General features: G+C 48.5%; 2 protein-coding genes and 1 long non-coding RNA gene across 3 annotated transcripts; 2 read left to right on the top strand and 1 right to left on the bottom strand.

The window, feature by feature from the left end:
- The first annotated feature begins 9,482 nt into the window (after nucleotides 1-9,482).
- Nucleotides 9,483-12,036, top strand: HOXA10 (homeobox A10). Its single transcript, XM_056336565.1, has 2 exons — nucleotides 9,483-10,302; nucleotides 11,720-12,036. Exons 1-2 carry the CDS (start codon nucleotides 9,483-9,485, stop codon nucleotides 11,992-11,994), a joined length of 1,095 nt encoding a protein of 364 aa, XP_056192540.1. The 3' UTR covers nucleotides 11,995-12,036.
- Nucleotides 11,955-13,493, bottom strand: LOC130148220 (uncharacterized). The gene is made up of 3 exons (XR_008821498.1): nucleotides 13,351-13,493; nucleotides 12,667-12,803; nucleotides 11,955-12,236 (listed from the first exon to the last, which is right to left on the bottom strand). It is a non-coding gene; the product is annotated as an uncharacterized LOC130148220 (long non-coding RNA).
- A 5,082-nt stretch (nucleotides 13,494-18,575) lies between these two features.
- Nucleotides 18,576-21,667, top strand: HOXA9 (homeobox A9). The gene is made up of 2 exons (XM_056338618.1): nucleotides 18,576-19,161; nucleotides 20,303-21,667. Exons 1-2 carry the CDS (start codon nucleotides 18,609-18,611, stop codon nucleotides 20,539-20,541), a joined length of 792 nt encoding a protein of 263 aa, XP_056194593.1. The 5' UTR covers nucleotides 18,576-18,608; the 3' UTR covers nucleotides 20,542-21,667.
- The last annotated feature ends 5,664 nt before the right edge of the window (nucleotides 21,668-27,331 follow it).

Below are 27,331 nucleotides of genomic sequence, written 5' to 3'. Positions count from 1 at the left end.
AACTCATAGCGTTTTTCAAGACGAGATTAAATTCAGATTTCGCCCTTGACAAGGTCAAGCCACGGGGTTATGTGGAGGAAAGAGGTGTGTATCTGACGGGACTAGAAGAATCCAAGGTTTTACGTACATGTAAATCCACTCTGGAACTTCAATGATGATTTTTATATATATATATATATATATATATATATTTACATATCAACTGGAATCGATTTGATTTTGACACACATGGCATCCATTTCTCAATGTGCACGTCACCTCTGAGTGCAAAATCCATACCTCTTACCTTTCCAGGCACTGCGGCTCGCCCTGCCACCGCTTTCGGCAGGCACAGGCGGGGAGGGCACCTCTCCGTCCCCGGACTCGCCCACCGCCGGCCCTCCCTCACCCCTGTGCTGCTGCGGAACAGCTGTCTGGAGGTTGCCAGGTCGAGCTCACCCAACCAGGACCACTGCAGAATACAAACTCTTGAGAAATAATCTTTTGTCCTCCCTTAGCGGAAAATGTCTAGGTTAGAGGCAGTGCTCCATTGCCCATGGGTTTGCAAGGAGAATTTAAGGGACACACACAGAGAATTAAAGGGAGGGAGGGATGACATGCCTACACCTTCACGAGGCCAACCGCGAACAGTTGTAATATGGATGTAGACATGGTTATAATAGTGTTTCCTTTGGGGGTGTGGGGAGGGATTGGGTAGGGGTAACAAAGAGGACTAAATGAAAGACTTAAATATTTACTTTAAAAAATCAGGTATGAATTCGCCATATATCGTAAAGAAACAATCACTGAAAAAAAAAAAAAAGATTTAGCAAATTTTAATTAGCTCTCGTTTTATTTATGACAACTGACTATGCGTTGCCATCTTTTCGGAGACAAATCATATTTAAATACTAAAAATAAAACGGAATAAAAAAAGTGTAAATTTCAGTGTTTTAAAAGAAACAACTCCATAAAGGAAACTAACCTTCTGGCTTCTGGCTCACAAACTTTCTTCAGGAAATACCTGTGGAGAACGACAGTTTAGCAAATACCACACAACACTTAATTGAAACTTGGAGTTGTGCAATGCACTAACGTTGGATCATTAAAATAACTCGATCGCATGTTCGTTTAAAGGTGACTAGTGAGGAGTTTAAACAGAAGCCAAACAATGTAAATATGGTAATTTTCTTGTTGTCTACTCTAAATGTCACGAGCTCTAGCTCTACTTTATCGCCCAGTCGACATATGCAAAGAATGGAGAGTTGTTCGGACTTATTTTGAATATCTATAAATATATCTATTTCCCTGCAGGAACCAAAGCGTGAAAAAAAAAAAAAAAGCAATTTAAAAAATAAAAGAAAAAAAAGGAAAATATTTAAAATTCTATATCAGTTTACAAAGGATATGGTGTTCTATCGTTAAGGTAATTTGCTGTTGAGAATATCTGAATGTATATTTCATACAGGAACGGTGTTTTACAAGATTGTAAATAATAAAAAAAAGAACCCATGACCTATTTTGTTTGAATGCCTTCCCCCTCCGGTTTTTTTCAGTTGGGGTTTTTTTTGGTTGTTTTTTTTTTTCCTTTGGGGCTAAAGGGTGTGGGATTTCTTTACATGTGCAACAAAGTGGTGATAAGAATGTTTTTTGATTAATAAATTTACCAAATGGATGTAATTTCTTTGACACAGTTCACAAAATGCAATATCTTTATATGACATCACTGTTTGCAATATGTATCATCTGTATGTATATACAGTTTTCTTTTAATATGCGAAAGTATTTGGTTGCATGTATACAGTGGAACAGCGCACAAAGAAAATAAAAAAATGGAAACTTTATATTTTTACTCTGGTGTTACGTTACTGCATGTTCTTTTATCCAATGTAACTCTGGGACCCGAAATTCCTCATGACCTTGTTCAGTCATTTGGGGCGAATTATTCTTCTTTTGTGAACTTCGCCATTAAATCTTCTACTCTGGAGTTAACAAGTGAACCCAGGCTTGTCCAAGCATCGTTTCAGCGGGTCACAGGAAAAGGAAAATGAAGTATCTTCATAGCTCACTACGTGTTAGGCCTTTTCCTTATCCTGCCAACGCCAGTGGGGCAAGGTCCTGCGCTCGAGGGTTTGATGTGACACTGCTGTTTGCTCCCCATCACATGTGTCCAGGAGAACTGCTCGATAGCGTTTGGGGCAGGTTTTATAAGCCTGGCACCAAAGGGAAGGTACAAGCCAGCCAACAGATGTGGCTAGAAGTGTGAGAGCCCTAAGAAAATTGTTGTCTTTGGGGAGGTGGGGGATCTGCATGGCAGTGTGGTGGAAATGGACTGTTTGAAATTGTCCTTGATCTCCAAGGAGGGAGGGGGTGGACTGAGGTGGGTGGGGGAGGGGGGCGAGGCGGAGGTCTGGAGGGAGAAAGCTAGGAGGGAGGAAAGAAAACCCCAAACCCCAAACAATAGCTGAGATAAGAATGTGTTTTGGTGAGAGTGTTGGAATCCTTAATGTTGACACTTATCCTAATCAGGAGAAGAAAGTACGGTCTGTTTTCGCATTGTTTACTGGCTTTGAACTTCTGTATTGCTTGGACATCAACCATAACCTTGAGGTGAAGGACTTACTGACTTTGGGCCTCTGTTGACAACGCCACACAGCCAGACAATGTCTACCCAAAAGAAATGTTAAAAAGTCGGGGGTGGGGGTCGGGGGAAGGGGACGTTTTGTTTGTTTGTTTGTTTGTTTGTTTGCATAGTATGTAAGGAGGAGCGGCGGTTAAAAGGAGATGGACAGACGGACGGGCTGTGGGAGAGGGACAGAGGGACGGATGGAGAGCTGAATGGCAATGAAAGTTAAGCCAGCAAGCTTCCTTTCCTGGTTAAAAATTAACTGGCATTCATGGCCAATCCCAGAGGCAGCTAAACCATGGAGTTTCTCTCGTCGGGGTTTTGATTTCCTAGCCCAATAAAATCGCATCCTCTGTGTCGCTGTGGCAATGTGGCCATAAAAAGTGCCCGTGACTCGTCCGCTCGCCTGTACGAAATGCATTGCTGTAAAGGCAGCGGAGCTTCGCCCGGAGGTTTGTGCACCGGGAGGTGAGCGGCCGCTGCCCGCCGCCGCCGTCCGCCCGCCCGCCCGCCCGCCGTCCTGCCGCGGGGCCCCGCGGCAGGACGGCGGGCGGGCGGGCGGGCGGACGGCGGCGGCGGTTTGGGGGCTGCTTTGCCACAAGATGGCGATCTTCAGATCAATGTCAAAGCCGCCCGGGGCGAGGGGAGCAGCCCTGGAAGAAGGAAAAAAAAAAAAACAAAAAAAACCCTCTTGGCCTTTGTTCATTTTGCATCCCTGGAGCCGCACGCGTAATTATTGCACTTACCGGGCTCCGCGTTACAAAAAGCCGCTCGGGATGCCGGGGAGGCGAGGGAGGGGAGGAGATTTTGGGGCTTCTCGGTGGAGTTAAAGCCTGTGGGCTTTGGGTTAGGAAATGCGCGAAGGTAAGTGTTTTATACATCTACCCTGCGTGGAGAAAGGCGAGGAGTGTGCGGTGATCGGAGTGGCTGGGGTGGCCCCTGCCCCGACCACTGAGCACCGCGGGAAAGGACCGTAGGGAGGGGAAGAGATGCAAAAAGTTGGTGATTACGATGTGAAATAATATAGAAGGGACTTTCTAAGTTGCAGTTGACCTTTTATTTTCTCTACGAGGAGTTTTGGCCAGCCGCGTGGAAAATCCACGTTATCTGGAAATATTTTTTCAAAGTAACTTGTAGCTTTCTTCCAGTTATAAAAAAATTGTAGCACTGGAAATATTATGAAACTTGACATTTATGTGTGGAGCAGTAGGTGTCTTCAATCAAATAGATCTATGGCAACACAGACTGCAAATGACAGACAATTCTGACGATCTTATTGGACTTGAACTGTAGTTTAGTTAGGGTCGTTTGGTAACTTTAAAGGGTAGTCTGCTTCCTTGCAGCTGGACACAGATTGTGGTAAACAAATTTTGACAGGCTTATGCTAAAAACTTCATGTGATTGCATATTAAATCAATGCTCATGCAAGACCAGATTTGGATTTCCCCTTCCTTTCTTCCTTCCCTCCTTCCTTCCTTCCTTCCTTCCCTCCTTCCTTCCTTCCTCCCTTCCTGCCTTCCTTCCTAAACCAGCACATGTGCTGTAAACAAACAATAGTCACACATTCTCATGTGCTCAGGGCTGCTCTGGGTTGTAGCTTTGAAACTCTATCCTCTCTGCGAGTATCCCTAACTCCAGGTTACTTTTCTCGCCCATAAAAGTTTCACATGTTTTTGTTATGTCTCCATTTGAGAAGGGCGGGAGGGGAAGGTGGTATTATATGGAGGAGATACTGGTTTGACTACATATTTTAATCCACGTGTTTCTTAGGAGAGACTGTACAATTTTTAAATTTCTGTCCCGGGGGGTGAAGGGAGGAAGAGGATGATTTTGTCCTTGCTCTCGTATGTAATGTAACTTGCCTGCAGCATTTTTTAAGAAAGCGCCTTTTAAAACTGTGCTTCCAGGGAACTGTTGCAAGCGTAGTTAAAAGCACATGGTCGGTCGGTAGAGAGCAGTTTCTAGATTATTATCGGAACCTATCGATTTCATCAAAGATGCTCCATTAAAAGCTCGGGGACGTTGATCTCTTTTGACCTCCCCTTGGCAACTCCAGGACGTGAGAAGCCACGTCTTGGGAAGGAGCAGGGCGATTTGAGGGTCCCTCTGCAACATTTCATTTTACACCAGTCAAGTTAAACTCAGCATATTTGATCAAATATTTATTTTTCCCCTTGTTGTTTCCCTGCCCCATTCAATACTCGGCTGAATAAATCAAAGGGACCCCAGCAGCAGCTAAAGCGCCCTCTGGTTACGAATTGTTTACTGACGGCCGCGGTCATAGGATAATATTTAAAAAAAACAAGCTTGTTTCTTACAATAACTGTTTATTATTTCACATGATTTGGGTTTGCATGTTTTGGAGGGAAGAGGCGAAGCCAATTCAGTGTCTACAGTGTGTTTAATTAATCGTGTACTCAACCTCAGCTCGCATACCACATCCAAACCCCTGGGAGGCTTTTTCATAAGCTCTTTGGGTTTGTGTTTTGTTGTCTTTTTTTTTTTTTTTTTTTTTTTGTCACAATCTTTTCATTAAATGCTCTGAAATCGAAACTTCAGGCCAACGTGTGTGCCTGAGAGCCAAGCTATACCACAACCAAAAAAGATATTTGTATATGCGTCCAGATCTTATTTAAAGGAAAGACAGCTACAAAAAAGGGAAGAAGGGATACAGTTTCAAATGCTTAATACAGCTGTGCGACCCATCTCTTGCAATATAAGGGGTACACTTAAAAGACGGACTTAAGATTTTCCCGACACATATATAACCCGATACCGTTGTTGCTTCTGCACGGGGTTTGGGGCTCTCCGGACAATAGAAAGCCCGTTGTTCTCGCCGGTGCTGGAGGAATGGCGAGGAGATAAAGCCCTAATGAATTGGTTTGGGTGTATTTTGTCCTGCCGCACACTAGAATTCGGAGCTCGTCAGAATTACTTGCAAAATATGTTCCTAATCCAAATGAGTAAAACGATACACACATACTATAATACATAGTTAGGAGAACAAGCCTCCGGATGGCTGGAATAAAATTAAATCTCAGGCTAATTTTTAACAGAATAATCCGCCAAAACAAGCCAACCTCACCACCACCACCAGCGTGAAAGAATTTCTAGTAAAGATAAAATTAGTGGGGCTGTCATTTGTCACCTAACTTGGCACAGATGCAGTTCCTAAACCTCCTGTTTGAAATCCGCCTTCTTTGGAGCAAATCCAGAAAAGTGGGGGGAGACAAAAAAAAAAAAAAAAAAAAAAGGAGGAATCTGGCACACACGCACGTTCCTGACAACTGACAGTTCCAGTATTAAATAACTATACCCTGATTGCATTAATTTTTGGAGCTGTATAAAATGTAATCCACGGCTATATTCTCAGATAGGCGGCGCATGCACTCCTGCAACAGACTGCAAGGCCATTTACGTTTTCACAAATTGCAGTTTGCCCGTGTCTGCAAATAAAAGCATATTTTAATTAGCTCGCAAAATGCGTCTCTGGATTAACAGTGCTGATCTTTTGGGTTATACGGGCCAATAATAAAAAGATAAATCACGGTTTAACATGATACATTTTGAGATTTCCAGTCAGAATTTACTTAGGCTGAGCTGTCGGGTTTTATTTATTCCCTTTTTGTTTTTAATTTTAGTCCATCCAATAAAACGGCTTAACGACACTATTAATGCATCTATTATATTTTTCTTAGATCAATAAAGTTTTATTTTGATAGCGTTGTCTATGTACGCCTGAATTTAGATTCTCCGCGAAAGCACCTTCTCGCCGATTTTGTTATTTATCAGAATTTTATTTGCTCGGTTTTATAGACCCTCGGATAGCTGTACTTACAGAAGTAGAATTAAAAAGAAAGTATTTCTCGTCCCCTGGCGTCCACAATATTCTTTAAAATTTCTTTTAAATAGGGGTTAAGCTCCAAGGGACACATTGTTAAGCGCTGGAAATGCAGTAGCTACACCCAGAGCATGCCAAATTAGCTCGGTTTAGTCAGAATTGACCATTATCTTTTATAGTTACGAATCAAGTGAACATTATTAGTTTTACTTCACTGGGTTTGATGATGCTGGTTACTATTTGCCTTGGCCTTGTTAGCGATTAAAGAAAGCGGAGATAATGCAGCGCCGAGCTGAGTTCATGATCTAGATGGAGGCAGTGCCTTGACCATCAAACCGGCACCGTTCACAGCGATCAGCACAACCCCGCACGGCCTTGCCGGCGGCAGCTCCCGCAGGATATGACACGGGGGGCAAGCCCCAGCCCGCTGCTACAAAATCTAGGAGGGCAGGCTAAGGAAAACTTCAAACCTTCCCGGGTTTTTCCCTGGCCTCCGTGCCTTTTGTCTGCTTTCTCTGCGTTAGCTTGCAGAGAAGGAGAAGAATCCAACCCGTGTTTCTTCCGACGCATTTCGAGTCGTTTTATCCAGCTGAAGAGGATTGCAACGTACTTTTATAGGCCTTCTCTCCTCCCCCCCCCCCCTCCAATTTTTAAAAGAGAGCTGCTTATTTTAAAAACAGCTTTGGAAGTATTTCAAGTGTTGCTCCTCGGTTCCGTATGGCTTTTAGGTTTGCAATCCATTTCTATTTAATTTGGCAAATGCAAAATAAACATACCACAAGAGCGGACTTCCCCGGAGTAATTTTTATACCTGACTTGTGTAGAGAAATGTATTTGGAACGCGGCGTTGGGACTCACGTTTCATTTTATTTAGATCTGTATTTATAACGCTAAGCCTATTGATAATAGCCTTCCCGTATACCACCCAATAAACCGGTGCCTTATGTGGTATTAATTTTGTTAGCAGTGATACGGCCCTCATAGGAATCTGATAAGGGTTTGTCCATCGCACATTAACACATCGCGGGGTTAGTCGGGTTGGGGAAGTACAAACAGTATTACAGGAGAAAATGCGGGAAGGAAAAAAACCAAAAAACTCGAAGGGTTTCTATAGGCTGTGGGATCTACCCCTGTCACCGCATCCCACGGGCCGGTCGGGAGGAAGCCGCGCCGTGATGCTCGCCTCATCACACTGGAAAAAATCAGACGCGTTTTCATAAAGGTTTTATGGGTGTTGCAAAGTTGTAGCAGCCTCCGCCTGCCCCGGCGCTTCCCTCGGGCGCGGAGGGAGGCTGGGGAGGGCCTCGGCCGGCTCGGCAGGTCCGCGGTAAGGGACACTTGCCTCCCGCCGCAAGGAGGAACCCCTCCGGAGGAATGTCACGCTGTGGAAAAAGCATTTCCCCGTGGCAGGCAGGCACTGGGGGACGAGACCACGTGGGGCTTGACAGATCCGTGGCGCGAGGGGAAAGGGCCGCCCCAGCCCCTGCCCCGTGCCGCTCCCCGGGGCCGTTTGAACGCCAAGGGTAGGCGCCGGGGGATGCGGGGCTCCGCGCCCACCCCGCCGCCACCCCGCCCGGCGGGCAGTGGCCCCGCCGCCCGGGACGGCGCTGACGCCCGGCCGGCAGCCGCTCTCCCCCACCCACCCTGCTGGAAGCGGCGACGGGTCGGCCACTGCTTCACCGGGCAGTGTGCGGGAGAGAGGAGCGAGCACTGCTCCGCAGGGATGGGCAACCAGTACCGGGCAGCCTCAGGGTCCCCTTGGACTAAAGAGCCCTTAGTTCCTCGGGCCAGGCAGCGAGGCGACTTCAAAATGGCATAAGCGAGGGATGATGGAAGCGAAAGCAAGCCATCATTAAGCGATTCATTAGAAAATCTATCTGTCTGTCTTGTTTGCGTCCCTGTCTGTCTGCTATCTGTCTGCTACATCCGCCACAATTACATATTGACTGGACAGAGCTGTCTAGCATCTCAAGATTCATCTACTTACTCTTCTTTCTATTATTTAGTACACTGCTTGTGAAAGAGATGGTGCTTTTGAAAAGGCGAAAAGTGAATGACCTAAATGGAGGGGGAGGGGGGGGACACACATATAAAAATGATCGTCCAAATATAAACACATCAATAAACAGGGTGCGCAGCATCTTGCGAGGATCCATTTGAACTGCTCGCGTCTGGATTCTTTCTGTGGCATATGTCTGGCTTTATATTTTAAATGGTAATCAGACCTCAGGAAGAATCCAGCGTTAACTAAAGCATTAGGAGCGGCAACCGCACAATCAATCCTCCCAGAGTGGCACTACTCCCTAAGAGATTCTTCAGCGCAGCAGCGAGCATTTTATCTCCAGGAAATTTAAGCCCAGCCTGGCGTCGTGGTGGTGATGTTAGGCTGCAAGCAGCCCCCTTCCTCGGTAGTTTAAAGCGAGAGGCACCAGGCCCCTTTACGGTTTCCAATGATCCGTGATAAACAATAACACGTCTTTTATTTCTCAAAAAACGAGACAATCAAATAAAATGAGCAGAGCCTGAGCATAAAACACCGGGCGAGCCGTGGCTTTATTAATTTCGTGAGACACACAGGCTGCGCGGGGAGGTGAGCAGGCATTGCTGCCGGAAAGCCCAACCGCGGGGAGAGAGGAGTGATAGTAAAAGCTTCATCTGGACACCGCTTCAGCCTAGGTATAATAAACATCAGGACCGCCGGGCTGTTTTATAGCGGTGCGTGTGATAAGAGGGGAGCAAAACTTGGAGCCAGCACCAGCAAAGCCCGCTCCTTCCCCTTCCCGGGAGCGCGGCTCCCGCCTGGGCGCAGGCACTCGCCCATGTGGGCGAAGCGTGCGCGGCTGTGTGTATGGAAATCCATATTACACATTAATATACATCTACCTCCCAAATTCAGAGGTCGACCTGAGAGCAGCTCGGCGCATACGAAACCAGACGGGGAGGGGTTGCTGAGGAGGCCCGGGCTTCCATTGGCTGCAAGCGTCTGCCGTGGTGCGGGGGTATCTCTAATCATATTCAGCATGTTTTGCACAAGAAATGTCAGCCAGAAAGGGCTATCTGCTCCCTTCGCCAAATTATTCCACAACAATGTCATGCTCCGAGAGCCCGGCTGCAAACTCTTTTTTGGTAGACTCCTTGATCAGCTCGGGCAGAGGGGAAGCGGCGGGAGCAGGAGGCGGAGGCGGAGGCGGAGGCGGCTACTATCCCAACAGTGGTATCTACCTGCCACAAGCGTCCGATCTGTCCTACGGGCTGCAAAGCTGCGGACTTTTCCCCGTTTTGAGCAAACGCAATGAAGGTACTTCTCAAAGCATGGTCCCCAGCTCGCACCCCTACGTGTCAGGGATGGAAGTGTGGCTAGACCCCCCCCGGTCCTGTCGCATGGAAGAGCCGGAGAGCCAGCAGGCCACCTCGTGCTCCTTCGCTCCAAGCATTAAGGAGGAGAGCTCCTACTGCCTCTATGACTCAGAGAAATGCCCCAAGGGCTCGGCCGCCACAGACCTCGCTCCCTTCCCCCGGCTGAGCGCCGAGGTCAGCCCGGCCAACAGCGGCGGCGGGGTCCCCGTCCCGGGCTACTTCCGCCTCTCCCAGGCTTATGGCACCTCCAAGAGCTACGGCGCGGGGCCGGCCGGGGCTGCCCCCTTCCCTCCGCAGCCCCCCGGCCGCTTCCAGACGCCTCCATCTTTGCCTCCCGTCCCGGACGCGGGGAGGAAGGAGGACGAGGAGCGCTCCCCCAGCCCCTTGGCGTGTGTCTCCCAGAGGGAGGACGAGACTCAGGCTTCATCTTCCACGGCAGAGGAGCTCTCTCCGGCTCCGTCAGAGAGCAGCAAAGCCTCTCCCGAGAAAGAGCCCGTAGGTAAGCGAATGATGATGGTGGTGGTGATTAAAAGAAAAAAAAAAAAAAAAAAAGAGGGTGGTGGTGGTGGAAAAAAGCGGTTAAGGATCATAGTGGCATCACGATGCGAAAGGAGGATCCCAGCTGCCCCGCGGGGCTGCCAAGAAGCGCTGCTCAGACTGACCTTCTGAACTTTGCAATATTCGGGCACGGGGTTGCCGTAAAAATTAATGTCCATCCTATAGTTTAAAACCCTTAGAGCCTCCGCTCTGGGCAACTTTAGCCTGCATGCTGCTTAAACATATAGAAAAACAAGATCAGTCTTTCCCCTGTGATGTGAAGGTGCCTACCAGATAACAGAGATGTTTGTAAAGCATCCAAAATAAGCAATAGGCAGTGCCAATAAATAAACCTATTAACGCGGTAAGTTATATTTTACGATCCTGAATGCTTTTCGGAATAACAGCCGCGTTGAAATGTGCCATCTATGAACTGCTATCAAATTAGACTGATGAATGCACCGCGAATATCCTTCAGCGTCTACACTAGATAACAGGATTGTTATTTATTCATTTGCCTATTTATTTCCCTTTCGGGTCCCCATGGTAAAAAAAACCAAACTCCCCTTCCCTGGGCGGCAGACTTTTCAGACGATTCCCTCCGGCCGCATTTCAGACGCCCTGTTATTCCTTCCGGGCGCCCCGTAGGAAAATAATAAGATCAAAACAAAAAAGAAAGCGGAAAACTACTAGAGAGCCAACCCCAAACCACGAGCCACTCTGAGCCATCGAGGGATCAGTGTTACTTCTTTCCCAGCCAGTTCCACCGACAGGAGTAAACACCCTGCAACAGGGGATGTTTAATTTTTGGGGGTTTTCTCCCCCGAAATGGTTGGAAAAGAGAGGGCCGGGGCGCAGCTCCCCGGGCAGGCAGGGGCTGGAGGCTGGGAGGCTCCGACTCCGCAGCTCACCTTGTTTTCCACCTCCAGAGCACACTTACAAAGTTCAGATCCGCAGGTTTTGGTTTTTTGGAAGCAGGTGGCCGGGGAGGTGGGGGGGGGGCAAATAAGACTCCAGGCCATTCACCAAGCCGCCCCCAGTAATAGTGGGCTCAGAGCGGCCGAGGGGTAGCGGGTAAAAAGCCTGTTTGGGGGGGGTTAGAGATGAACTGCCCAGCAGGGCATGCTGCCCTGCCGGAGGCTGCCCGGAGCTTTTTGAGCAGAGGCAGATTTTCTCGGGCGGATTCAGGACTTTTGGGAGACCACTTTGAAGCTCTCAGTTCCCACAAGAACACCCCACTTTCCAACTCCCCGCAGCTGGCGGAGCGAGCCCCCCGCGCACGCACAGACATACACACAGATGCTCCTTCAACCCTCTCCCCTCCAGCTCTTTGCCTCCTACCCGCTGGTAATGTCCCTTTTTTACTTTCTCAAAACTAGGCAATTCAAAAGGAGAAAATGCAGCAAACTGGCTCACGGCAAAAAGTGGCAGAAAGAAACGGTGCCCTTATACCAAGCATCAAACTCTCGAGCTGGAAAAGGAGTTTCTATTCAATATGTACCTGACTCGTGAGCGTCGCCTAGAGATCAGCCGCACAGTCCACCTCACAGACAGACAAGTTAAAATCTGGTTTCAGAACCGCAGAATGAAACTGAAGAAAATGAACAGAGAGAATAGGATTCGGGAGCTCACAGCCAACTTTAATTTCTCTTGATGAACCTATAAACACATCTTTATGGTTTAAAGAGCCAGTATCATTTTCCTAGGCTGTAGTCATCCGCACCTGTATGGATTAACGATATTAGACGTTCTCAATATGTCCTTAACCTCTTAAGAGCTACTTTGGGGGGTGGGGGCTGTGGGGGGGCGGACTGAAGCCACGCTAATGCACAAAATGCCGTGCGTGAACCTCCCCGCTTCCTTCAGCCTTCCCCCGGGCCGATTTGTTCCTTTAAGCTTTGAAACCCAGAAATACCATTTCGTGAGCTGGAAATATCTTCCCCTCCCGCCCCATCTCTCTCTGAAAAGTAAACAAGCTTGGTTAAAGGCGCATTCTTTTAAATTTTAAGCGGTGTAACTTTGTATGTAGCTGCACAATGAAGAATTTAAGCCTTGCCATATTTCTATACATTGAGAGCTTTTCCCCCCTCTGTTTTTCTTTTTCCCCCCCTCCCCCCTTTTTCCTTCGAAAAACAGGACTTACAATAATGAAATGCAGGCATCCTTTAAAAAGGCTTCATGGGAACGGGTGTTAAGAGCGATTCTTTTTTTGCTTTACCTTAAAAGTCAATATTACAGCTTTAAAATGGGCCAGGAAAATGAAAGCTTTTCTCTTTAAAGGTATAAAAGAGTTCGTGTTGCTCATGGACTAAATTATGACACTTACCTCTGAATTTCTCTCGCTCTTTCTGGTTGTAGATATTTACTTAATGTAGTTTTGCTTAAATATGTGGAATTAGTGATTTTTTTGTCTATAAATAACGTTACCGTTGGTAACGCATGACAAGCACACAGAAATTCCCCCTTGTGAAGAAAGCAGTCACTTTTTCCTCACTGATTTCACTGAAAATATATATATCCTGAACATCAGAAGGACTTTATGAGCCAGAGTCTGAGATTGCGAGGGAGAATATGTTCGTCTTCCTTTATACTGTGAAGTTACATACATTAAGGGGTCAAACATATAGGTGAAAAAATTAAAAAAAAAAAAGAGAAAAAAAAAGAAGGGGAAAAGCTATAAATACAGATATGTATAAATGTCTATTATTATTAAAATGCCGATACTGTTTTAAGCAAATGCATTCTATCGTTATTATAAATGTTAGTTCTAGCTATATCTAGTTCTTACCTTAAATCGGAATAAATTAATATTGTAATGCTGCTGTGCGTGAAAAAGACGATGTTTATGTTCTCATAGAAGAATAAAAACCCGTGGAAATAATCCTTTTAATTTTACCTCTTTTTGTGACTGTTTATCCTCAGGTTCTACTTTATGTCTTCGAGAACTTTTACAACAGGAATAGTTGCCTAACCCCCCTGCAATTACTTTAGGAATCTATTTAAATATTACCTAGACGGTCGTAATTTGTCTGGGCCATATAGCGATGGTGCTCTAAGGTTTGTCGGCTTTTGTTCAGTTTTATGACTTGCTAGTATATCTGGATTGTTGCTGTCTTGAACGAGTGGTTTCAGTTGACTGAGGAGCTGCATAGACTGAGGAAGCAAATTACTATTTCTTGAGGGTAGGGAAACGATTTTTATTTTTTTCTTTATCAAACACCTACAAGTGTGCGGAGATCTTTAACTCCAGAGGACGGTGACAGAATTCTAGCTTTATCTCAGGGCTGAGAAGAAATCGTAAAGGTGAGCGCATGGGGAGGGGGGGACCCCAGCCTCCCCTCCCTGCCGGCGGGCCCCTCCAGACAAGGCTATTCCCTACCTGGCTGCATGTGGAAGAGCTTATTTCGCCCAGGCTGCTTTTTTGCATCCTCCCTTCCTTGCTGCATGTTTAGCTCATAGCCTTGCACAAAGGGAAGGCAAGAGGAGGGCTGGGGGAAAAGCGACAGCTAATGCTGCCTTGCAGGGTGTATGTATGCTGGGAGCGGGGGGGGGACAGACTTTGAACCCGGGTTTCTTGGGAGCCGTTAGCTTTTCATGATGTAACATTGTCGTGCACGGCCTTTTTCTTCCCGATTGCATCTGCATGGAGAGGCGAAAGCTGCCCGCGGCGGGGGGGTGGGGGGGGGTGGGGGGTGGGTGTTGTGTTATTATATTTTTCTCTTGTTTTCATTAACCCACCCGAGGCTGGCCGGGGGGTGCGGAGGGGCGCCGGCGGGGCGGGCGGGCAGAGGGATGTTTTAGTCATGTTTCTGGTTTTATTTTCGTAGCGGGATCCTTGCGTTAAGGACCACGGCAATGGGGAAAGTAATAATTAGCGCCTGAGAACTGCTCTGTGGTTTAGGTAGTTTCATGTTGTTGGGGCTCCACCTTTCTCTCTACAGCACGAAACTGCCTTAATTACTTCAGTTGATATCATCACCAGGTATGCTTGGTGCGAGGGTCCTTTCTGCCCGAAGAAATCTTAGCGCTGAAGTGATCTGTAGGCGTCAAGTCCCAATGCCATTGTTCCCCATCTGCAACGGAGCCTCCTTTGATTCCTCAGATAAACACAGCAGCCGAGGGGGGAAGCTTGACAAGTTCTTCAAGGTTAGCTAGCTTCTAAGCGAGTCCCTGCCTGCTTGCGGGGTTTTAATATATCTCGTAGGCTGCATTCAAGGTCAGGTGCGTTTTTGCATTCTGCCCGGCGCGGGTCGAGCTCGGGGGGCGGGGGGGAGGAGGGGACTGTTTTTATTTTTCTGCCTGGATTTATTAAAAAACAGAGACCCAAAAGCCTGCCAAGGGGAGGGGGTGGGGAGAGATCAAGTCTACCGGCCTCGCTCCGTGCACCATCACAAACAAGTCCCTGGAGCGCAGTGCCCGCGGCCGGGCGGACCCCACTCGCGGCGGGGGTGCCCGGCCCCGCCGGCGGCTGTCGCTCCCGTGGCGGGTGACTGGTGCCCGCCGGGGCCTGTGGCAGGGCTCCGCCAGCCCCGCGCCGCCGCCCGTCGGGCCCACTCCCCCGGGGCTGCCCGGGGGCGCCGGCTGCCCCGCGGCCCGCAAGGCCTCGGTTACGATCACGATTGCGGCGCGGGCGCGGACGCTCTCCGCGGTGGCGGAACGGGCAACAGCGACCTCTCCGGGCCCGCCGCCGCCGCCGCCGTCTTTTGTGTCCGCAGCGCGACTGCGGGCAGGGGCGGCCTCCCGCCGGGCCCTCCGGCCGGCAGCCAGCGCCGGCGCGGCAGCGGAGCTGGCCACCGGCTGTAGCGGGAAGGCGGGCAGAGGAAAGGGCAGCAAACTCACTCGCTGGGAGTTTATTTATACATATGTATATATATATATATATTTAGTAAGCGTGGTTATTCTTGCCTAAAAAATAATAAAGAACTAAAAAACCCAACCCACTATAAACTTTTTCGAAACTCCAGGCTGGGCTGCAGGCCCTCGGGGAGGTTTGGATAGCGGTTTTAGCTAGACCCGCCCTAGCGGGTTCCTTAGAGAAGCAGGCGTCCTCGGCTGGGGCAGGAGCAGAGCTCTACATCGCAGTCAAATTTAAGAGCTTTTGCCTGCCTTTGCACACACTGCGCATCTGATGGCTATCTGCTGGGTCTGTGTACATATGGAGAGTGTATATACAGTGTATATGTCTGTGCGTGCCTGTATGGCGTTTGTACATATCTTTACCTCTGCCCTTCATTTCCCCTTTGAATCGCATTAGCCTGATTGGTACTGCTTCCCCCCAAATTCTGAATCATTTTTTCTCTCCGCTGTGCCAAAACTTCTCCGTGCATTCGTAGCACTGGCGATTCCGTGAGAGAGGTTTGCAGTGGCAGGAAACCCTGGGGAAAGGCGATCCTGAACTTCCCGTTCAGGAGAGATCGCCAACGCCCGCGAATTCCTGCCCCGCGTCCGCGGACACTCCGCGCCTCTGCGGTGCGTGGGTAATGGAGCAGGGCTTGCAGATGCCCCGCGCTTAAAAACCGACGGGGTCCTTCCTGTTGCAGCCGAGGGTAAGAGGCAGCAGAACGGGAGCTCTGCTGATTTGGTTATATCTGCATGGAGGGCAGGGAGCATTTTTTCATGCACGATGGTTCCAGCGGTGCTTCGCTCCTGGGAATTCCGATTTCATATCGCAATTTGATGTGAACGTCTGTTTCTGCCCTGTTTGGGGTCTTTTGCCTCCGAGGGTGTAAGCCACCAAAACCTTCAGTAATTTGCAACGCAAATTGTAGGAAGCCCACGATGCCCCCGCCAGCCTTCGTGGCTTGTACGCAGAATATACTTCGGGGAAAAAAAGGGTCGAAAAGGGTGAAAAGGGAGCCGGGTGCTGCAGTGTTATTATCAGTAACGTGACTGCATGAAAAATGCCTGTAATTATTGCCTATATTCTACCTCTTGCCTTCTGTACGCCCTCTCCTGCCGCTTGGATGCCGGCAATGAACAAATGCAGAATTTTACAGGGAAATAAAAATGCAGGCACGTTCTTTTAAACGTTTTTGTTATTGTTATTCATTTGCTATTATTTTTGGTGAGGAACCAAAAAAATGAAACCCGCTGCAAGTTGAGAACCCAAATTCGAATATAAACATCCAGGACTCCTGCAGCTAAGATTATTTTTTCTGAATGGAAAAAGGAAGTTCTACAATCACATTTCACCACAGCTGACTCTTAATAATAAATACAAATGACGTCGAGTTCCGTCTTTCCAGGAAAGAAATACAATTATTTTTTTTCTATTACGGCGTGTCTATACAATGGCCAAAAAAAAAAAAAAAATAGCAGAGGAGAGCTTTATTTGCATTTTTTAAATTGTTAGAAAATAACGGGCTCCTTGTTTGTGGAGATCTTGCAACTGTTCCGTAATTTTCGAACTCTAATGGGGGATAATAGTTTCATTATGGGCCTTTGTAATCCTGAACGGGGGGAGAGAGAGTTGTTAAAATAGGATCTCTGTAAGATTTCGGATTAAACTGTTGGGAAGACATGAAAAGAAAAAGAAAGAGAGAAGGAGAGAGGGAGAGAGTCAGCCCCCATAGCGATGTAAAACTAATTAGAACCACACTTTCGCATGCACAATATTTACACGTGATTTTAATTATTACTCAGCCGTCCCTACCATTTGCTGGGCTCTATTTTCAATAAAAGATATTTCGAGTAAACTGAGCCTTTCGCAGAGATTTTTTTGTGACCCTGCATCCCACTGACCACGCTCCTTCGCCAGCCACGGGGATAAACAGCGTGAGCGTCCGCCGGAGAAAAATCAGGGAGTCACAGGCATATTTGCAAAGCGCTCAGCCACGACTTTAATTCCTAACACTGGACTTGGATCTGGCCGCCTCTTACTTTCCCCCGCGCACCCTCCCCTCCTCCGCGGCGGACTGTAACCCTCCGCTCGGCTTCCGATGCCGCTAGCGTGTGTCCTGCAGTCAAAGGAGGTGCCAGCAAATAAATAATTATATTTGCACATAAATTTGATTCACCAGAATGCGGGACGGCCGACTGCGAGCGCCCCTTTGATAGCCGCCCTGAGAAGCAGGGAGCCTTTCGGCAGCGGGGAGACGGGGCTTTTTCTCCATTTTCCCCCCGCTGCTTCCTTGCATAGTTAAAGAATTAATCGTCGTGATAAATACCGCCGCCCGGCTCTGCCCGCGCTCCTTCCCTCCCGGCCAGGACGGCGGCTCCGCGCTGCTCCGCTCCGCGCCACCCGGCCCCGGCTCCTGTCCCCGGCCTGGCGAGGGGGTCCCCGGCCGCAGCGGCCCCGTCCAAGGGCAGGGACAGGCAGGCGCGGCGGGGAGGACGAAGACGGTGTTTCGGTCACTGCCGCGCTCTGCCCGGCGGGGTGGGTGGTGAAGTGCAGTTTGATGCGGGCCAGCCAAAATACCGAGCCAGCGCCTGCCCCGGTCCTCCTCCGGCCGGGCGGGGAGGGCCGGCTCGGCGGCGCAGTTTCGGAAAGGGGATACGTTGAATTTGACTTTCCGCTGCCAGCTCTGAGCCGATCGGAGCGGTATTATTTACAGTGAGTTCCCAAACTAAACACAATAGTATAATTTAACCTTTCCAAGCACTCGTAAATTTTTACTGCTGTGAAACACAGCGATGCAAATGAGCGCGCTCATAGTTACTGACTTAATAACAACCCCGTGGCTCCCGAAACAATAACTCCTTATGAAATATAATAAATATATATTTAAATACAGTATACCGCAACTGCTATTTTGCCTTTTTTTTTATTGCTTCAATTATTGTATAATTTTATGTGAAGGTCTCCGATCACAAGGGTGGTGGTAGGGTTTTTTTTTCGCGGGGAACACGACCCACTGATGGGATGATTAATTATGATATAAAATAGTCCGCTTAAACGGGGTGGAGGGGGGGGAAAAGGGGAGAGAGAGAGAGAGAGAGAAAGAGGGAAGGGGGGCTGTAATACGGAATCTGATCTTTTAATCTCAGTTGGCCACAATTAAAACAAACCCCGCCGTATAACTCAAATATGCCTTTGCATAAAAACATATGGCCTCGCTATAAAAATTATGGCTGGAAAACACTGACCCATTAATAGCCCGCGGACTGATTTATACTTTATTGTTCTGCTCCCCCGCCACGTGACCGGGGCAGCCAATGGGCGCCCGAGCTGCCCTCAACTTATTACTGACTCTACTTCTCCGCCAGCACCAAGTTGTTACGTGAAACCCGCAGCCCCGAACCGCGGCGGGTCCGCCGCCCGCGCCCGCCATGTCGGCTCCCGGGACCCTCAGCAATTACTACGTGGACTCCTTCCTGGTGCCGGAGGGGGACGAGCTGGCGGCGCCCCGCTACGCCCCCGCCCCGCTGGGGCCGCCGCCGCCGCCGCGGCCGGCGGCGCTGTCCGAGCACCCCGAGCTGGCCCCCTGCAGCTTCCAGCCCAAGGCGCCCGTCTTCGGCCCCCCCTGGAGCCCCGCGCACCCCGCCGGCGCCAGCGGCGTCCCCGCCGTCTACCACCCCTACGCGCACCACCAGGCGCCCGTGGCACCGCCCGACGGCAGGTACATGCGTTCGTGGCTTGAGCCTGTGCCGGGCTCCTTGTCTTTCCCCGGGTTACCTACCGGCAGGCATTACGGCATTAAACCTGAACCGCTGGCGGCCAGAAGGGCTGACTGTACCACGTTTGACACTCACACTTTGTCTCTCTCTGATTATGCTTGTGGTTCTCCTCCAGTTGATAGGGATAAGCAAAGCCACGAAGGCGCATTCTCTGAAAGCAATGGAGAAAGTGAGGCAAACGGAGAGAAACCGCAGATCGATCCAAGTAAGTGGAACTGCGAGGGTAATGGACTTCAGGGCGCTGCGCCGGCCGCGGGGAGGTGTCGAGGCGCTGGGGCTAATTACGCGGCCGAGCACCGGCTGCTGCTGCTGCCGCCGCTGCTCCAGCTCGCCGGGCTCTGCGATCTGCCACGGCCAGCGCTGCCTGTCGCAGGCTCGAACGGGATCTAGGATGGCTCGGGCTTTCCAGGCTGAAAGGAAAAGAAAAACCCACCCTACAACTGCAACTTAAACAGAAAGAAAAAAAAAAAAAGGCAAAAGACGCCACCCCCCGCCCCAGCCACCCCGGTAAACTCCGCAGGACGTGCTCGCATCCTCCTGCCTGGCCGCGCTCCCGGGCGTGGGCAACCGCCGGGGAGAGAGGGGGTGCCCCAGAAAGCATTGGATGTGAATCTGATCTCTTTGAGACGGCTCGCAGGCCGGGGCAGCTATTGCGGGGCTGAGAGCAGAAACCTCGCCGTTGACTTGGTGTCCCCTCCTCCCCCCTTCGTCTCCTCGGTGAAAAACCCCAGGCTGGATGCTCTCAGGGCTGCGGGACTGATGGCAGAGCGCCTCGGGATTGCTATCGCGATTAACGCCGTGCGAATAAGGGTCCTAAGCGGGCGAGGTTTTAATTATGCCAGCTGTAAACCGACTCGCCAGCTCCCTGGGTCTTGCCAGTGATGACACGGGAGAAGGTCGATATTAAAAAGTGAAATAATTTCGATGACATGTTGGTCTGGCTGGTCACTCCCCGGGCTGGCAGTTGGGAGCGGGGGGCGGGGGGTGGTGGGATTGGGGGGGGGGGGCGGGGGAGGCCAGGAAGGAGGGAGGGAGCTACCAGAGAGAGAGAGAGAGGAGGAGAAAGTATTTTAAAATTGCATCCTACAAACAATAAAAAAGGCGAGTGGAGGCGGGGGCGGCGGGGCTTTGCCGCGTGTAGTTGCGTGTGACCTCTCCATGTGTCTGTATTTTGGAGTCCATTGTGCCTCACCATCCTCTGTGTCTGGGGAAAAGAGCGCCACGTCCTAAACCCCAGTACCCCAGTATCGGGACACCTCCGCGGCTGGTCCTGCGTGCGTCTCCCTCCCAGCCCCCTCCCTCCCCCCGCCACCGAGCCTGAACTTCTCCTGTTGTTTTCGTTGCAGATAATCCAGCTGCAAACTGGCTCCACGCAAGATCCACCAGGAAAAAGCGATGCCCTTACACCAAGCATCAGACGCTGGAACTGGAGAAGGAGTTTCTGTTCAATATGTATCTCACTAGGGACCGTAGATACGAGGTGGCCAGACTCCTCAATTTAACTGAGAGACAAGTGAAAATCTGGTTTCAGAACAGGAGGATGAAAATGAAGAAAATCAACAAAGATCGAGCGAAGGATGAATGATGGCGACACGCGGGTTAAATTGAAAATGCATAAAGTTTAAAAATATAAGAAAAAAAAGTTAAAAACAAAACAAACAAACAAAATACCCTCCCCTCGAGCTCTGCCATGCAATGCGTCTGGGTCCAGGCCTCATTTTTTTCCCTTGGCAAATTCTGATTATGATTGTACCTTGTCACAGAGGCCAGTTTGCCAGGACAGGTACAGTAAGACTTTTCATTTTCTAATAGGAAAGAAAAAGGGGGCATTAGCACGAAGAGGCTGTTTAGCTGGCTTGTATAAATCTACCTGTTTCTTCACTTACGGAAAGAAAAAAAAGAAAAAAAAAAAGGAAAAAAACTACCTTTTCATAATGCACAACTATTTACAGACTGTATAGTTTAGTCTACGTAGCTAATTTTATTCGCTCTTTGCGCGGCAGAGAGATCTCTGCTTTAATACTTGAACACTGTGTTTTATTGTGGTAATTATGTTTGTGACTCAATTTATGTGCTTGGGTGCTGTACCGGATGTAATGTTGTAAGCTAGAATTCAATTTGAACTCAGGTTGTTTATTATAAAAATTGCATAGAGTATAGCTCTGTAGTGTATTAAGTCTTTTCTGTATAATTAGACAGTTAACCTTTGATTGTAAAATATATATTATATAAATATCCCAACGCAAAAAAAAAAAAAAAAAAGAAAAAAAAAAGAAAAAAGAGTTCGTCCGGGATGTCTGAGAATTACGGTTCTCAAAATCAAGTCATTTTAGTATGCACAGTTGATACATATAGAGTACTGTCTTTGTCGGTTGTATATATAATCTATATATTAAAAGAAGTAAATAAACAGACTAGCTTAAATATTGTTTTTGCACCAGTGAGCAGTTATCAGATTTCGGAGCTATACGTATATGTGAAAAGGGTAACTACCTATGGTTTACGTTTTAATTTTAATCGAATGATTTGATGGTTATTGTAATGAAGGTTAATTTTATTGATAATAAATTATACAGTATAAAAACCTACATTTGGTTATTGTAAATTTGTATCGAATTAAAAAAATAAATCTGGGAAGTTATGTTGATGGAGAACGTACACTGTCTATTTTGAAATAGTTACCTCATGGCCTACTGACCAAATCGTTGTGTTGAAATTATATTTAACTTTTTGCCAAATAAAAGATATTGATTCTTTTATATTTTGTGATGTTTTAAGATTATTAAGGAGGGGTTCTTCTACGGCACACAGAATCTCACCAGCTAGGGCAGCTGCGGAGGCGAGGTGAGCAGCGGTATTATTTCTGAGCCAAGACAGTCCCCCGGTTCTGTAAACGAGACCCCAGGTGATGAAAATTTAGGCTTATTTTCGTCCTAACTGGGTAGATTCAGGTCCTAAATGCCCTTGCTTGGCTGGAGGGGAGGCATTGCTCCCCCCTCCCGGGTATAACTTGGTAAGCGGGCGCTCAGCAGTGCGAGGGGGGAGCCCCTTCGGGCGGCGGCGGGGGCACAGCCGCGAGGTAACGCGGTTTTAATAAATCCGCCTGGCGGGGCGGGGGGGATTCAGGACCAAACCAAAATGTCCGACGTTTTTCAGTGCGGACAATAATGTAAATCAGCCCAGACAGCGACATTTAAGCCGAGATGGTTAATTAGCCTCCACCAGAAAATGTCCAGCACTAAGTGTGCTTCAACAAGCTCTGTGAGAAGGCTCGCCTTACCAGCGCCTTCATTGTAAATTCCCTTCTAGAGATAATTGCCCATGCAAAATATGTTTTTTTCAAACATCATCTATTTTCTTCCTTCCCTTCCCTTCCCTTTACGTTTGGGATTTTTTTTCCTCTTTTTAAATATCTCGTGGCAAATAAAAACAACCCGTTGCCTTTTACTAGCGCCTCAGATTATACATGTATGTATAGATATAGATACAGATAAAAATTTACTGAAAATTACGGTAGAATTTATGCTGTCAATTTCACTCGCTGATTTAGCCGAAGGAGAGAGGTGGGCTGGCACCAGGCTAATGCACAGAAGATAAATAGGATTTATTAAAAAAAAACAACGCAGAAAGAAGGTTTATTTGGAGTGGAAGATTTCCATACACACCCCCATTGCACCCACCCCTCCCCCGCCGCCCCAAGCCAAACCAAGCTCAGCAACAAAAGAAAATAGCGAAGTCTGTGAGCTTGCTGAAATTTACCCTTGTTTTGGGCGGACATCTTACTGCTCAGAGTAGATATCCTCCATAATATGAGCCGCAGCACACTTCTGCGTCACACCGACCCTTGTTTGCAAATATGTCGAATAACAATAAAAGCATTCTCGTTTTACGGAGGTACACTTACACATATATATGTACTTAAAGCAAAATAAGACGGAACACACTTATGGTCTTGGCAGAAGCTGTTGTTAGGAAAATTCAGAGCCATACAGTGCAATAAAAGAAAATGACTGCTGTAACCGTTTATGGGGTGTAAAACGCTGCAGGGCTAAAGACAAAACTTAGGGAGCCGGCAAGAAGTTTACAGATGTGCAGAACTGCGGGAGAGAGAAAAAAAAAAAAGCTTTCGGCTTCACCTTAAAAAAAAAAATCCAGGATAAGATTTGATGAGTTCTAATTAGCAAAGGGGAGCTCGTTCTGGTGTGCACACACACAAAAAGCCCCTAATTGATCCCTGAGCCAGTATTTGGGGATGCTGGGACGCCCTCTGTTGTTGCAGACAGAGGCAACTTCAAAGAATCGGCATTAAGAGTGTGTAATAAATGACGGGTCTGCAAACTGTCTGGAATTCGGCTCTTAATGAGTTTACAACTGTCCAGCCACAATTAAGATTTTCTACAAAAGCCTTTTCATTTGTTTTGTCTGGCTGTTTTAGATAAAGCGGGCGAGCGGAAATAACAACCTTTTATTGGCCTTCCCCTGCTTAAATCCAGGCTGGGAGGTGGACATTTATCTTCCCGTGCGCTGGCGGGCAGAGGCGCTGGCTCCGCGGGGCCGACGCGGCGGGGCGGCGGTGGTGGCGGCCGGCCGGCGGCAGGTGGCGCTGTGAGCCCGCGAAAGAGCGCGCGGCCGCCCGCCATCAAGCGCTCGGCCGCCTCCCCGAAAGCTCCTAAAATGTCGACTTTATGGGAGCATAACTAGGGTCGGAACCGCCGGTGTGGTATTCGCAAAGGCCGATAGGTTTGAGTTGTTGGGGTTTTTTTCCCCCCTTATCCCGGGAGTACGGTGAGGGATGCACCGCTGCCACCGGGTGTGGTTAGGGTGGCATTTTACGCCTGGCCACGCTCGTTGCACTCGTGGTAAAAGTCAAGCTTGCTCTGCACCAAGGACATACCCTGCATTTATTATTCTCAAAACAGCAAGGCATTTCCTAGTAGCTGACAGAGACGGACGGAGCCCTGGCACCGAACTGCCAGCTCCTCTTCCCCTTGCCCCAAATCTTCGCCCTTCTCCGGCGAACCTCTGAGCCTGCAAACAGGGTGTCCCGATCTCCCGAAGGGCTGGTGAGAACTGAAATATTTGGAGAAAGGGGTAATCGAGGAGCTCGGGCAGGATCAGCCCGATCAGCCCGGGAGGAGAGCGCCCGAAGACCTTCGCCCTGGGGGCGGGGGGCGAAGCGACGGGTTCTCCAGTGTCCTCTCGCCCCGCGTAGCTGGAGACACAGCCGTGCGGGGAAACGGCAGCGCCGCAAACCTCTCGTCTGAAAATTATTTACCGGCCAGTGAGATTCCTCAACAGCTGTCTTTGATACAAATAAAAATCCCTGCCTGTGTCCCCAGCAATTCCAGATCTGTGGGACCCGTTGTAATTATATGATACAGATGCTAGCAGGCTGATGCTCTGCAAACTTGACGTGTCTCAAAGTCATTCCTAACTTCTCGCCTTCTATTTTGATTTCCTCCAATCGTTTTCGTATTTTTTTCCGTTTTGCTTTTGTTGGCTTTCGTGCCTTGAGAATGAGGCTTAGCGAGGAATTGCGGAGTATTTTCAGACTGCAGTTGCCAAAAGAGAGGGGGATAAACTAATTGGAAGGAAAATAAAGGCAGGAGGAAAGGAAGCAGAAAATGTGGGCTGAAGTATGAACGTTGTATTTTTCAAGTTTAAGCCAGACAACTAAACAAATCGCTGCACAGTACTCCGTAACAAAACTACTTTCTCTGTGTTTTATTTACTTTTCCTTAAATCAAAGCCAATCTCTTTATATCGAAGTTCAGCATCGGGAAGGAATGCAAGCACTGAGCTATTTTTCCCCCGCACTGTTTCAGAGATTTAATTCTTTCCAGGGATAAAGAACAACAGCCACTCCCTGCTTTCTAACAAGAGTCTTCCTATCAAATGTTTGTCTACAATGGCATTGCTAAACTTATTATGATTAATTATTTTTTTTCCTCGAGCAGTAAAATTATATTGAAATTAAAAAGTGTTTATGCGTCGTCATATTGAGTAATAACTTGGCACAGTACGCTCCATTATAATTGTGGATAAATTACGGCGGGAACAGATTCCAAAACAACAACATCTTCTCTAGTATGAACCACATCAAGATACTGCTTAATACACAAGCCATAATCATGTAGTGCTCCCAGGTCGCTTATAACTTATGAGCACCATTTTATCACTACCTTTTACTTCCCGGAAAAGCTCAGAAGGCAAAGAGAAGTAGTCCAGAGCTCACACGAAAAAAAAAAAATACCACGAATCCCGCCTAGAGGATTTTTTTTTAATCGTGTGAGAATATTGCGGTGGTTGAAACCTTGCAGTCTGCTCCCATTCGCCGTTTCCTCGGCTGGGAAAAAGAAAAAAAGAGAAGGAAAAAAAAAGAAAAAAAGAAATTAAATTAAATGTATGTTTTCAGGCGCGGGGATGTAGCCTAGTTTTGGAAGCGACAAAACTGGAGATTACAGAGGCTGTTTCAGAGGCAGTGCTATGCCTAACACGCAGAGGGTGGGGAAAGTAAATAAGGTGGAGGGAACCCAAGTCTGGGGTTCTTTTAAATTTATTCAGTGAAGACTTTTTGAGAAATCTTGGGGGTTGGCTGGAAAAAAAAGCTGAAAGCAAAATATGTTAAAAAAAAAAAAAGGTGGCGGCAGTAAACACACACACGCAAAGAAAAATACATAAATGTGCAAATTGTACAGAATCAGAGAGCTCGAAATACAACCACCCAGCTAATCTAAGTGGTTCTACGCTATCCATATTTAAGTCTAGACATTGGTTATATTTGCTGTTTCTTTCTTCTTGCATCTTGGTACGTTGTCACTAGAGGAGCAATTTATTGGTCTAATGTCATCTACTTCAGCCTCTTTGATCTTCTTGGTCGTCGTCTTGTTTGCATCGCATTCGTTTAACTTCTTGGGCCTTTATTTCCTTTCCAACAGCCTCTTCTGCCGGCGTGTTCCCACATCGCGATTGCGACCGCGGGGATATTGTCTAATATTGGCGAATTGGGAGAAATAACCGAATAGGGCTCTTTCACCAGCTTCTGCCTTACGCCTGCAAATAATAACTGCATATTCACGTACTTAATACTTGGCAAATATCTACATACAGCCGCCACATTTGAATGCTCTGAAGCACCAATATCTTAGGGATCCGGCTTTAGAGAATTTACTTGCTTCTGTCAGTAACCTGTATTCATGGGGCTGCAATAACCGGGCATAAAGAGTCCCAAAGGGTTCGCGCGCGCGTGTGTGTGTGTGTGTGTGTGTATATATGTCATGGAGGTGTGTGTGGGGGTAGACGGTGTCCCACGTTTACAAAACGTAAAGTTTAGGGTCCGTGCGAAATATCACCGAGAACAATTTTAACTGGTGAGAAAGTCTTTGTACACGGGGCACCAAACTATAATTGAAAGGAGAATTTCCGGGGCAATTCCATTGTGCTCCTTCCAGTTTATGATGTGCAATACAGGCAGGCAGTAAAAGCTGTCTTTACCAGGACTCCCTGTCTGAGGGAAGGAAACTCATTTTACGATCCGTTTAAAGGAAGGGCACGGTGCAGCATCCTCAATGGAGAGCCATTCGCATTGTTGGGGAGCCCAGTGTTTAGAAAAGCAGCGGCGCTCCCCGTCATCTGAGCGTGCCGCCGCCGCCTCACGCGTCGGGCTGTAAGGTACGTTAGGGCAGAAAGGTAAAAAGGGGCGGCTGAGATCTGAAGCCATTTGTAGGCGATTTCTTCAAATCTGGGGATTTTGGTTGATTTTGTTTCTTCTTTTCGAGGCGCTCAGAAAGTTAAGCGCTGGCATAATTATTTTTTTCTTCATTTTTGGTGTTTGGGTGGTTTAGGGGTTTTTGTTTGGTTTTTTTCCGGGGAGGGTGCCCGTGTTTTTTCCCGGGGGGGGCTGGAACCCGGCGAGGCTTACTCCAGGGCGCCGCCTTGGATTTTCAAGGCTCGGGCAGCCCTTCAGGGCCGGCGGCGGTGCGGCTGGGGCCCGGCGTGGCGGGGGTACCCCCCGCAAACCCCGCCGCGGGGCTCCCGCCCGCTTATTTTCCTCACGGAAAAAAAACCAACGCGTGGGTGACGAGCGGCCACCTTCGAAGTTTCTATTTTATTTTATTTATTTTATTTTGTGTTCCGAGACACCCCTCGGTCCGCCTGAAGGACCACATGGTGTGCGCGCCCCGTCGGCGGGCCGAGCGCCCCCACCCCGTGTCGGCGCCGTCGGGGGCGAGGGGGCGGTGGCGGCTGGAGGGCGCTGCCGGGCGCGGCGGCGGCGGCGGCCCCGGCCCGTCCATGGCCGGGCACCGGCGGGCCGCGGCCGGCACCACCTGTGAGGCGGGCGGGGATTGGCGGGCGGCGTCACATGACCGGTCACG

Source organism: Falco biarmicus, chromosome 4, assembly GCF_023638135.1.
Source record: "Falco biarmicus isolate bFalBia1 chromosome 4, bFalBia1.pri, whole genome shotgun sequence".
NCBI lineage: Eukaryota > Metazoa > Chordata > Aves > Falconiformes > Falconidae > Falco > Falco biarmicus.
Note: the sequence above shows the minus strand (reverse complement) of the source record. Positions and strands in the feature narration are given on the sequence as shown.